The sequence below is a fragment of the Hermetia illucens genome, chromosome 1, assembly GCF_905115235.1.
Source record: "Hermetia illucens chromosome 1, iHerIll2.2.curated.20191125, whole genome shotgun sequence".
Classification (NCBI taxonomy): Eukaryota; Metazoa; Arthropoda; class Insecta; order Diptera; family Stratiomyidae; genus Hermetia; species Hermetia illucens.
The window spans coordinates 57309813-57323414 of NC_051849.1; the positions used below are offsets into that span (position 1 = coordinate 57309813).

At 44.0% G+C, this 13602-nt stretch overlaps 1 protein-coding gene across 1 annotated transcript; it reads right to left on the bottom strand.

Annotated features, from left to right (window-relative positions):
• Window positions 1–661: 661 nt before the first annotated feature.
• On the bottom strand, window positions 662–9279 carry LOC119646350. Its single transcript, XM_038046784.1, has 3 exons — window positions 9131–9279; window positions 1028–1125; window positions 662–959 (listed from the first exon to the last, which is right to left on the bottom strand). The coding sequence occupies exons 1-3, from the start codon at window positions 9191–9193 to the stop codon at window positions 806–808; spliced, it is 315 nt and encodes a 104-aa protein (XP_037902712.1). The 5' UTR covers window positions 9194–9279; the 3' UTR covers window positions 662–805.
• Window positions 9280–13602: the final 4323 nt, after the last annotated feature.

The window sequence follows — 13602 nt, forward strand, 5'->3', positions numbered from 1 at the left end:
CTGGCTTTGATTCAACAGGAAAACACTCCTAGTCGTGTTGTTTGATCCCTTGGACATCGCAGTAGGTGCTCTTTCCCAGAAGGTGAACCAAATTGGCAGTTCATCGAGCGTGAACTATTAGCCGCGTATCTGAGCATCGAACTTTTCTGTTTTTCCCCTGAGGACAGGCGGCTCACCTTGTTCACAGAATATGAGCCTTTCAGGTTCGCCTAACGGCAAAAAGTAACAAGACTTCTCGTTTACTTACGACATTCAACACTCGATGGATTAACGGACTCTGAGGGCGAACCTCACGCTATTTCATACTTGCCTGAATATTTAAGAAAGCTTCCTGAAAACGTTGCTGTGCTATTTTAATGCGGAACTTCGTGTTGCCTGTTATTAAGTACTCTAACTAAAAATTCTTCAAACTGTTATAGAGTTTTTGTGACCTCGTTAATTGCCATTATAACGTTTTTAATTAAAGTCCCACATATTTTTTCCAATGTTTTTCTTCACAAAAGACAAAACAGTCTTCCCCAAACAAAGTATTTCCCTAAACATGTTCACTGTCAGTATCTTGCTTGTAATTTAATAGCTGTACGACAGTTGTGATAGATTAGTTCCTTTGAGATACATATTCTTCTGAATTGATGTCTTTTGTAATGATACAGTAATGCGGTTGTAGTAAAACTATCACCCGAAATGGTTCTTTCAGCGTATGTGCTTCAGGACATATCTGGTTTTTATAGTATATTTCACTAAAATGGCTTTAAATGACTTGTGAAAGAAAGATATACTATATTACAACGGTTGTGAAGTCAATTTATTTCCTGGCTTTTTCCTCGCAGTTTTCAGGGATTAGCGATCTCATGACGCAAGCAAGTTCGACAAAATGCATTATACATTTGGTCGTTTGGACTTTGTATCTCAATCCTGAAACAACTTGCTTAGTTGCACATACGACTACAGCTTTAGTACTGAAATAGAAATAAATACTATTTAAGTAAATCATTTCGACAACATCAAGAGAAACTGGAAAACTCACCGTCTTATCTCTCCTAAAATATCAGATGGCAGTTGATCAAATCCAATTAAATGCGGTCCTCCCAATAGATTGTTATGAGGCAAGGAACAATGGAGGGGCTGGAAGGAAATCTCTTTAAAGTATTTGGAAACAAGTTGAAGGGAAGAAGAGGAATGATTCCTCCCGACCAATCAGAGAGAACAGGGGCCTTGCATCTCTTTACCGAACGAAAGGGCAAATGAATATGTTACAGTACAAGAAAAATATAATTACTTATATACGAGTAAACAAGCTGAAATTGGGATGTCTCAGGTGGAAAAGGTTTTATGGTTTTCTTTATTATCGCAGTCCTGACATCAACGCAGACTAATGGGTCTACGAATTTAATGTGATACATCATCAACGGTGCAACAACCAGTATCCGGTCTAAGCCTGCCTTAATAAGGAACTCAAGACATCTCGGTTTTGCGCCGAGATCTACCAATTTGATATCCCTAAAAGCTGTCTTGCGTCCTGATCTACGCCATCGTTCCATCTCAGGCAGGGTCTGACTCGTCTTCTTTTTCTACCATAGATATTGCCCTTATAGACTTTCCGGGCTGCATCATCCTCATCCATACTGATTAAGTGACCCACCCATCGTAACCTATTGAGCCAGATTTAATCCACAACCTGACGGTCATGGTATCGCTCATAGATTTCGTCGTTATGTAGGCTACGGAATCGTCCATCCTCATGTAGGGAGCCAAAAATTCTTCGCAATTTTTCTTGTTAAGAACCCAAGTCTTCGGGGAATATATGAGGACTGGCAAGATCATTGTCTTGTACAGTAAGAGCTTTGACCCTATGGTGAGACGTTTCTAGAGGAACAGTTTTTGTAAGCTGAAATAGGCCCTGTTGGTTGCCAAAAATCGTGCGCGGATTTCATCGTGTGTGCAGCCCAAGATCTCGCCACACGTGCCGCCTGCTCGATCTGGATGAAGGCAGTTTGTACGTCTCAGGTGGTTCTTCCACTTAGACCTGTAGTTAGATGGACTTGAAGAGGATCGTAACCTTTGCAATTACCTTAGCATCATGATTACTTTCTCCAGGGGCAGGTTGAAGAGGACGCATGATAGGGCATCCCTTTGTTGTGGACCGTTGTTGAGGTCGAATGGTCTTGAGAGTGATCCTGCTGCTTTTATCTGGCCTCGCACATTGGTTAGGGACAGCCTAGTCAGTCTTATCAATTTCATCGGGATACCGAATTCTCTCATGGCCGTGTACAGTTTTACCCTGGCTATGCTATCATAGGTAGCTTTAAAATGAAAAGATGGTGTAACTGATGTCCATATTCCAACTGTTTTCTCATCGCTTGCCGCACAGAGAAAATCTGATTTGTTACTGATTTTTCTGGAGTACGGGAGGGCGTATGGGGCTATCCGGCGTTGCAAGATAGCGGCGAATATCTTATAGATGGTATTCAACAACGTAATACCTCTATAGTTGCTGCACTGTGTGATATCTCCCTTTTTATGTATGAGGCAGATAATGCCTTTTGCCAGTCGTCAGGCGTTGATTCGCTGTCCCATACCTTGAGCACAAGTTGATGAACCACTTGGTGTATTTGGTCGCCTCCATATTTAACCAACTCGGCTGTAATTCCATCGGCTCCTGGCGACTTATGATTTTCAAGCAGATGAATTGCACGGACTGTTTCTTCTACACTTGGTGGTGGCAGTATTTGTCCGTCGTCTTCAGTTGGCGGGACCTCCAACTCGCCGATGCTCTGGTTGTTCAGTAGTTCATCAAAATACTCAACCCATCACTCCAATATGCTCTGTTGGAAATCAGATTTCCTTCTTTGTCTCGGCAGGATGAGCATCGAGGTGTATAAGGTTTCATCCTGCTGGCTTGTTGGTAAAAATTCCGCGCTTGGTATGGTTGCTCCCTGTAATTTTCGAGTTCACAGACTTGTTGGTTCTCCCAGGCTTCCTTTTACCGCGACTTTACACGCTTCTCCGCTCGCCGGAGTTCATGATAAGTCTCTGCGCGTGCCCGCTTTTATTGAGAATGCAACATTACTCGGTATGCGGCATTCTTCCGTTCCGTGGCTAGCTTACATTCATCGTCAAACCAGCCGTTCCGACTGTTTTTGCGGCTGGGGCCAAGTATGTTTAGTAATAAATTTTATTTTACAACTTGTATTTACAACTACTTTAATTAAAACATTTTATTTTACAACCTTGCTGCACCACATATGTTTGTGGCCGTATTTATGATAACATTCTTCAGGTGATTCATCATTTGAAGATCATTTGTTGATGCTTAATCTCCAGGATCTCTGCTGGCTACGGTTATTGCGGCATCCATTTCGCCCTTATAGGTGTCGCGGAGGGCTGTATTGTGGATGACTTCAGTGCTAACTCTCACCTGATTGTCAGAGGTGATTCTGGGTGGTGTTGTTATTCGAGCTCAGAGCACCATGCCAAAGAGATAATGGTCCTAGTCTATATTGGCCCCGCTATATGTTCTGACATTCATCAAGGCTGAGAGGTGGCGGCGTTCGTTCAACACGTGGTCAATTTGATTGAAACTGGTCCCGTCTGGAAAGGCCCACGTTTGTTTGTGGACCGCTTTCCGCGCAAACCAGGTACTTTCAACAACCATTTCGTGTGACACCGCTAATTGAATGATCCGCAGTCCGTTATCATTTGTATTTTGATGTAAACTGTGGGAGCCAACGTATCGCCTGAATACGGGCTCCGTCCCTACTTGGCTCTTAAAATCCCCAACTATGATTTTGATATCATATCTAGGACAGGCTCTGAGGGTTCTTTCTACTGCCTCGTAGAGGGTATCCTTCATCGAGTCTGCAGTCTCTTCTGTAGGGACGTGAACGTTAATGAGGCTTATGTTTCCAAATTTTCCTCGCAAGCGCAGAGTGTTTGCTTATATTTTCAAAGCCGATAACAGCAGGTTTCATTTTTTGGCGGACTGAGAAGCCTACTCCGAGTGCATGGTTTACTGAATGACCGCTATAATATATGGTGTAGCGACTCTTCTTCAGAAAACCGGTCCCTGTACAACGCATCTCCTGCAATGCTGTTACATCAGCCCTATATTGCGACAGGGTATCGGCTAGTTGCTTGGCAACTCCATCTCTGTACAGGGAGTGCACGTTTCATGAGAAAATGCGTAAATCATAAATCCTTTTCTGTTACCGCGTTTGTCATTGTAAAATTCATCCAGTCCGAGACTCCTGTTGTGTCTTCGTAGCTTTGGTTTTCCGTGTAGGGTTGTCAGTCCTACCCAAGCCCCAACCTGGAGGACCAGCTGGTACAATTTGTCCCGCTTTTAGGCACGGGAGACTCGCCTTCATCCGTCTGCAACTTTTCGTTAAAAAAGAGCTCCCAGCGGTCACCACTTGAAGGTGTAGATAGGGTTTGGCAGTAGAACTGTTGATGTTGGTTCAGCAGGTGTTTCCCAGGTTTTATGCTCCATCGTGGGTACTAATCCACGTTTCGCCCTGGGGCCAATACTACCCTTTGACCAATGTGATACAGATATTCTATAATAGCTCGGAGTGCAGCGAACTCATAGGAAAAATATGGCTTTGGTATACTTTATTAAGAATAGCCGGATTTGAATCAAACTTTTCAGTATTATATTGTCTATGATGACTTGAATCCCTGGATTTTTCAATTTTTAGAACGAACTTTTGGAACTGTAGTTTTTGTTTGCTTTCAATTCCGACTTAACACTATTTAGTGACCAAGCCAATGGGCGATGGTCAAGTTGGGGTGGCACGGATACTAGTGTGCGTTGTTGTGTGATCCCGCTTTTGTAGACATAAAATATCAATTGTCCACACTTAAGTGAGAAGCAAGAAATGGTCAATAGAATCGAGAGCTTTGGACGTCGTTTCTTATATTTAATGGCTTCTCAAGAAAGATGGTGAATTCCAACAAATTGGTCACAGTGGTGCGACCATCAACCCATGCTGCTCTTTCACCATGAGCTGACCGAATTGAGACGAAGGGCAGTCTTTTATGTATCTTTCAGAAATTTTGGAGAACGATGGATGCTAGTAGTTTTTGGCCGGGGTATTGTCACCTTTTTTGTGACAAGGTAGTGTACGAGCTTCCTTCCTCATGTCCGTAAAAATACCTTCGGACAAGCTCTTGTAATAAATTATAGTAAGGAGAAGGAAGATGTTCGATTTATATTTTTTAGAAAGAGATTCGGATTGCCAGCGGGATTGTAACCGCCACTAACGTCAATGTTTCCAAGAAGGAATTCGACAATAGAGGGATTCATAAGAGGAATGGAGGGTATACTAAAAGAGTAAAGACGGAGAAGAAATGATCTCGAAGCAGTTCATAAGCTGATTTATAGGAATAAGAAGTGTGATTATCCAACTTGACATTAACAGCGGGAGAAGTTGTCGAAGAGTATAATTTGCGGACATGTGACCATAAGAGTTTCAATTTCCGCCACTCAAGAGAGCGAACCTTCGATGCTATTTAAATATTGGGAATGTGCATTTTTGATCAGAACTTTCGCAGACGAACGTAGAATTATAAACTTTGTCCTGTCTTCGGCATTACCGAAACGTTTAAACGTCAGACGAGCTTTGCGTTTCTCACGAAGAGAATTACAGACCTCTACAGTGAAGCAGGCAGGGGTTTGTGTAAACTGGGGTTAGAGAGGGGAACGAAACAGGGAAGAAAATTTTCCAAAATGTCATGAAATACTAAAACAGCCTGGTTGGATGCAAGATTTTCTAATAATAGTGATGCTGAAATAGAGTAGAGGGGAAAAATGTCCAAGCGTTATGTAGGAAAGCTACGCGAGATACCCAAGTGATCCCTGCCCTACATAAGTCAGGTCAGAACATTTAGAACCAGAGTATGGACGGAATTCGTAAACCGCTTGGTGCCCAACAAGCAAAAGAAAAAGACTTCCTCAACGAAGACAGCTATTTGTTTTGAGAATGATGGGGTCCTAAGTCCGCATCAACTTGATGCTGGACCGGACCAAATGGGGAGCAACTTACACCCTCTAAGACAGCTAATTCTGCGAAATTCCGGGGAAGCCTGGTAGTTCCTAGATTACTACCTCAACATTAACAAAAGGCTAAGAATCGGCAATTCGTAAACACGAGCAATGGTAAGTTGGTAAAAAAAAAGATCCGTCCGTATCTACAATTATAACCCTCGTTCTAGTGCAACAGTAGCGCAATATGAGGAGAATCTTGACAGGTTGGCATTGGACGCTGGAAACCGCAACCGCAAAATTATTGCACATTTGTGACGAATTCGAGTGACGATCAACCTTAACCAAATTCAATTTAGGACTTTCGCGGAGTTGGGTATTGTCAGCCAATGTTGGATGGATGCCACCTTCCGAGGTAGGATTTGGGTTTGATCGTCCATTTGGCTTACTTGAGTACATGTTGGCGAGAGAAATATTCTGGCGGATTACACCTTCAGTAACCATCAGTCAATTTTTCTCGACATTAGAAATGGAAGAGGCCAGAGTCTAATAAGCAACAGAAGTGAAAAAAATAGTATAGCTGGTTGGTCCACCGGAGTTTTCGAGGAGAAGATATTCCTGATGACTTTAAAAGAAGGTCATAATTTGAAAGAAATGGTGCTGATGAAGGTGGGAGCTACACCAACGAAAATTGAGGCATTCCACTCTATAAAGCCGCAACGGCGTTTCCTCTACTGTAGAAAACTAAGCTACTAGTGAAACGAAGAAATCTCACTGTTGAGATCATCGTATCTCCGAGCGAGGAGGTTTTCCCAAAGGAAAAGAAATAAGCCGGAGGATGGCAAATTAAAGAGCTATCCTCGAAGGGGGTCATAAAAAACCAGGAGGGCGGTCCCTACAATGTATCGCCCCAAATGACGTGCCCGGGATTTTTGGTCAAAATAATTTGTAATTTTTTCCCTACAAAAGGAAGAAAGTGAAGCACCTTGAATAACCTGGGGCCCCTTGAATAAATTGCTTTGCTCGGATAATTGAGAGAGACTACTTAGCTCTGAATGAAACTGTTAACGGGAAGAATATACTGTGACACCAAGTGTTCCCCAAGGGTCAGTATTGAGGCGCCTGCTATGTATCATGAGCGTATTATGGAGTGCTTGTCCCTCATGTACCAGAGGAGGCAACGGGAGGGTGGCGGTAGTTGCTAAGCACCCCGGGGACCAATGGTTAAACTTGACCAGCCGGACGAAAAGACAGAAGCACTTCTTATTACCAATGGCAAAAACAAAAATATTATCAATTATGAGGTCGATTGAGAATCGACCTTAAGAGATGGGTCGGGCGAGAGAGTAGTTCCTTACGGGACCCAGTTGTTACAGAAAGTATTTGTATAGCTTCGTGTTGAACATTTCCCCTGAGTGTCCCGAATGCACTGCTATATTCGAGGACCAGAGCACAATATGTTCCATTGCCTGAGATAAAAGAGGGAGGGTAAATGACTCCCTCGACGTATATCAGTTATCGTATCACTTAGTCTTACGGAGGAGATGCTGAGTCCAGCAAAAGGGACCTTTCTTGATTGGAGACTGCTGTCATCGAACTAGACATAGCGAGTACAACCATATTACACCAATTTTGAAATGATCGACATCGGGATTCCCTCAGGCACGAAGAACAACAAAAATGTCGAGATGCTGAGCAAGGTTGGGAAGAGTAAGGATGCTAGTAGTGTCGACGAGAGGGAGGAAAAGAACCTTGCTAAATACCAGGGGATTGTCGACGAGTAGAATCACAAGCGCCTGGAAAACGAGCAGAAAATCAATCCTGCCGCATTCGAGCGCAAAGGATCTGAGGATGCGGTCAAGTAGAAAAACAAAAGGAGCAACGTTTAGGAGGAATTAACATCCAATTCCTTGTAAACGTAAGCAAAGCTGCAATAGCCGGCTGACGGAACACGCACTACGAAACTTTTCGGCGATGCGGCCAGGTGTCACCTACGGGTGAGCTTGGAGGATGGTAGTTCCGTCAGTGACAAATTGGCGCCACGGGTATGGATCAACGTTGAGGCCAGGCTGTCGGTTCCTCTTGGGTGGTCCATGGGTGTTATATCATAGTATGCACGCATCAGATCTCCTGGGATTTTCTCAGTTCATGCGTAGCTAACATCGCGGCGTAAACTTCAATATTTTCCCATACAACGAGATTCAGAGGAGACCGGATGCTCGCATCTAGTTTCCGAAGATTTTCCAATCCTTGAGTCTTTAAAATCCCTAGATTTCCCTTTTCATAGACGACGGGTTGGTGATCAGGAAGGAGGAACCTCAAGTGAAAAACCAAACTTCCTAACCTGCGTAAATGGATGACGACTTAGATCCAATCGACGCTGTGAACAAGGTGATGGGGAAGTTGATGATCGACGATCTGGCGATTGTGTAATGCCAACCATGTTTTCGAAACAGCCGAAAAGGATTGTTCTGTAGTTTGTAGGTATTTTTGGAGCTGTATTTCACTTAGGTATGGATTGCGCTGGTATGGACGTAAACACTTGCTTCTCATGCCAAAAGGTGCCAGGTGCAGCAGTCGGGCAAGGATTTTCACACGTAGAGATTTACCCTCCAGTGGACTATGCGGAGGCAAAACTTGAGTATTACAAGGAATAACCGAATCAGGCACGGAAGCTTCAACAACAAACCATTAGGAAGGAGTGTATACATGCGAATGCCCATCTTGTCGAAGTACAGAGGGGAATTTAATTGAAGCGATGTGTTGAATATCTTAATGAATCGCACAACAAATAAAATACCGGGGATTAGGGGATTCCAACACATGTAAGAATATCCTGATCTGCATGCATTGAATAATGCGATATGATGCGTGATATAATTTGAAACTACTAAAATTTTATTAATAGTGGGATTTTCACCGAACTTTCCAGCATGGTGCTTCATGTTATGACCTAGATTATTGCAGGATGAATTGATGGGAAATTTACAATCAATTCAAAAATGTGGTATTATGTATTAGTTTAGAATGAGTGTGCACCTTTGCGAGATTATTTAAATTTTTGGAAGACAGGATTTGGGAAGAGTGCTAGAGTTATTTCAAACTATTTCTCAAGATATTAGAATAAGAAATGCAATTTAAACGAACCCATAATATTTCAGGAGTGACAATACCAAATAAGGCACATAGCACAAAAACAGCCAATTTCATCTTTGAATGAAACTTATCTTCGTCAACAGTAAAAATGAATAATCACAGGCAAGTAGGTTAGAACCTTAGTATGGTCCAGAATATTAATAGAAACTCTCTATTAGTTCTGCCGGTAATGTATGCCACAATCTCATTCGGCACAGATCCGGAAAAATGTGTTAAACTTAGGAGAAATGTGAATTTACCATATTCAATCTGAATTAATTTTCTCCACTTTTTAGTTCAGAATATAACGTGCACCAAAGTATTGCATTAAGTCCTGATGTAGTAAATGCTGATTCGTTGCGGATTGACTTTGTGTTACCTCTAAATTGACGCTTCAAAGTCACCTATGTCATCTCTCTTCCTTCTGCTGTGTAACATAGGTATATATATATATATATCAAAAATTGACACAATGGTAGAGTTTATTGACCACTAGGCCCTCAATCTCAATGTAGAAGACGGTCCCGAACCTGATTGAGAAAGGTGGAGGGACGAGCCATTATAATTTGAATGGTGGCGCAATACTCAAGGCATTGGTTACGACCTTTGGCAATCATATCAAGTCACAAATTGGCTTTTGAAATGTTCCCAGAACGCCTATTTTTACCAACTTGACCAACATTTCAGTATTCCTGTCTGGGGATAAATAGGATAGATGGTGGGACTCCAGAGAGAGAAAGAGAGCACACACACACAGTTCTATTCCACTGTACTCCATTCCTGCAATAAGGCTGCAATAGCGCAGAGCAGTAGAGAAAGTGTGTGAGCGTCTCGGGAGGTCGTGGGTGGTGCTGAAGGACATTTCAGGTAACCTCGGGCATGTGGTTCATTTGATTGAACGTGGTCCCGTCTGAAGAAACTTTCTTTTGTTTGTGAATTCCTTTCCGCGGAAGTTAGGTACTTCAAATGGCCATTTCTAGTGACACTCCTAATTTGTCGCCAATTTATTTTCTGAATACGGGCTTCGTTCGGCTCATTCTTCGCAAAAGGTGTCCCTCTCCGACTCCGCGGTTTCTGCTGCAGTGGCGTCAATATTAATGAGAGAGTTCGTATCGGCTGCTCGATTTGGATAGACGCAGATTGTGCAGCATATTTATTAAGGGACCACAATTTAATGTAAAGAAATCTTAGAACAGTTTTATTATTTAATTATGGAAATGGAAAGTGATAATTTCATGTTTCCTTTTATGTTCAACTTTCTCGGCCAAAACCAACGAAATGGATAAGATCCCGCTACCCGGCCGTCCGCACGTCCTTTCTTAGTTACCGGTGTGTTTGCCTGGAGCACTTATTGTGCTTGGTGCTGACAGGAACGTGCAGAGGGTATCAAGTACCACTCCTCCACAGCACTCCAACCCTAGCTGAAACCAAAGGATTTCGCGAAAAACCCGGTGGCGTGGTGATTTGACTACAGAGGCTGATGTATGGACAAAAAAGACACGGCGGTCACTCTTTCTTCTAGTGACGTCTGCCTCCTAGAACAAAGCTTTCAACCTATCTAAGAAGACCGTCCGGGCATGTTTCCAATGTCCAGTTTGGTAACAGCATTCCGTAACAGGCACAATAATTCAAACGTAGTGATCACGAATTAAGCTCCTTTTTGCGAAATTCTCAATATTAACAGAGATATAAGCGTTTAAAGTTTTTCCCAAGATTCCTCCAAAAATTGACAATTTTCCTGGCACTCAGACCCCAACCTTTATATCATTTTGAAGCTCGGACCCTCCCCCGAAAGTAGTGATCACAAATTAAGCTCCTTTTTGCGAAATTCTCAATGTTAACTTGGATATCAGCGTTAAAAGTTTTTCCCGAGATTCCTCCAGAAATCAGCAATTGTCCTGCCACTTAGACCCCCCAACCTATATACCATTTTGAAGCTCAGACCCTTCCCCGAAAGTAGTGATCACGAATTAAGCTCCCTTTTGTGAAATTCTCAATATTAACGGAGATATAAGCGTTTAAAGTTTTTGCCAAGATTTCTCCTAATTTCGGCAATTTTCCCGGCACGCAGACCCCTATTTTCCTGGCAGTCGGATCCACCGACCTATATACCATTTGGATGCTCTGACCATTCCCCGGCAGAAGTGATCACGGATTAGGCTCCTGCTTTCAAAATTCTCAATAATAACGAAGGTATAACCTCAGTCCTTCCTCCGGTAGTAGTGATCACGAACTAAACTCTTTTTCTCAAAATTCTCAGTATTGACGGAGAAACGGATGTTCAGTGTCCGTCAAGAAATTCCTCCACCTTACGGCCATTTTCCCGGCACACAGACCTCTTCCCATATACCATTGAAAAGGTCTCTACACGAGGGATCACAGTTTAGCTCCTTTTCTTGAAATTCTCAATGATAAGGGATATACGGGCGTTTAAAGTTTTTCAGAAGATTCCTCCACTTTATGGCCATTTTCCCAGCACCTAGACCCCCTTGGAGCTGCTGGTTCAAACGCACTTTCCCTCCAGCGAGGAGGACTGTGAGTCAGAACCTTACTTGGAGGGTTTGCGGCAACCCCAGCTGTGCGAGACTATCAAATCGGTAATTACCGAGGATAGGATCGGCTGGGCTATAAACAGCTTCTCCGCATACAAATCTCCAGGCCCAGATGGCATAATGCCAGTCATGCTACAGAAGCAGCAGGAAAGGGTTGTGCCGTGGCTTGTTGAGATTTACCGAAGCAGCACGACTTTAGGATACGTACCGCAATCCTGGAGGCGCGCACGAGTGGTTTTCATACCGAAAGCTGGCAGGCGCGGTCATGAGTCCGCGAAGGACTTTCGACCAATCAGCCTGACCTCTTCCGTGCTGAAAACCCTAGAACGCGTCCTGTACATTCACTTAAGGACGATTATGGGGTGAACGCCTTTCTCTAAGTCCCAGCATACCTACCTCAAAGAAAAATCCACAGAAACCGCCCTCCACGAAGTAATTGGCACGGTTGAGCGGTCGCTGCAGTACAAGCAGTATACCCTTGCTGCCTTCTTGAATATAGGGAGCTTTCAACAACGTCAGTACCAACGCCATCAAGGAAGCCTTGACCGGTATTGGATTGGAGGGGTATCTCACGCATTGGATTATATCCATGCTGAGTACCAGGATAATCCAGTCCGATCTGGGAGGCAACCACTTGACCAGAGCTGTGAACAGAGGCACGCCCCAGGGTGGCGCCATCTCACCGGTTCCCTTGTTAATAGTAATGGACAAAATTTTACGTACATTGGACAGCAGCGGGGTGAAGGTGGTGGTGTATGCCGACGACTTGGTGATATTATTATCAGGGATGTTTCTGTCCATTATGAGCGACATCATGGAAGGAGCGTTGCGAAAGGTGTGCCTGTGGGCCGCACGATGTGGACTCAGCATAAACCCAACTAAAACGCAATTGATGCTATTCACCACCAAGACAAGGATACCTGACTTCCATCTACCACGGCTGAATGAACAAAGATTGGTTCTTTCCTCTAATGTAAAGTATCTGGGAGTAATCCTGGATCCTAAGCTAAATTGGATGTTGAACATAGAACTGAGGGTTAAGAAGGTCTGTAAGAGAACCTTTGCAAAGAAATGGGGTCTCCGGCCGAGGATGGTTCTCTGGATGTACACTGCTGTAGTGCGTCCGATCCTGACGTACGGCTCTATTGTATATTGGCAGGCTTTGTAGAAGAAATACACTAGAACGAAGCTTAATAGGATTCAAAGAACCGCGTGTCCAGGTGCTACCGGGTCTCTATAGTCCTGCCCGGCAGATACTTTCAATGCACTCCTGCATCTCCTCCCCCTAGACCTCTACATCAAATATGTTGCAGCGTGCAGTGCCGTCAGACTACGTGAGTCCGGATGCTGGACAGCGAAGTCCTACGGCCACAGCAACATTCTAGATGAAATACCTCGAGAAATCTGGGCATCCCCCACGAACTATGTCACACGCAAGCTGAACTTCACGGGAAACTTTGCTGTGGACCTTCCAACCAGGGCAAAGTGCAAGAACGGCGGTGTGTTGCAAGACTATGATACGGTATTCTTTACAGACGGATCAAAGATGGCCTGTGGAGTCAGCGCGGGGGTTTTCTCGAATACACAGACATCTGTCCGGCTGGTGGGGCAGTGCAGAGACACGCTCAACCATCTGGGCGGCATGGTCAAGGTCACTCTCCTCTGGGTTCCCGGGCATAAGAACATAGACGGAAATGAGTGGGCTAACGGATTGGCCAGGCAAGGCTCTGCTCTTGACAGTCCCTCGGCGAATACAATCGGTGTTCCGCTAACTTCTGTCGGGGGCGGAGTCTACCGCACTACCTAGCAGCCGCGGGCCTAAGATGGCGAAGGCTTACAAGCTATGCCAAGTCAAGGAGAATTTGGCACGCTTATAACATACCCCGATCACGAGAGCTCCTGTGCCAGACGCGTGCAAATGAATTCAAGATT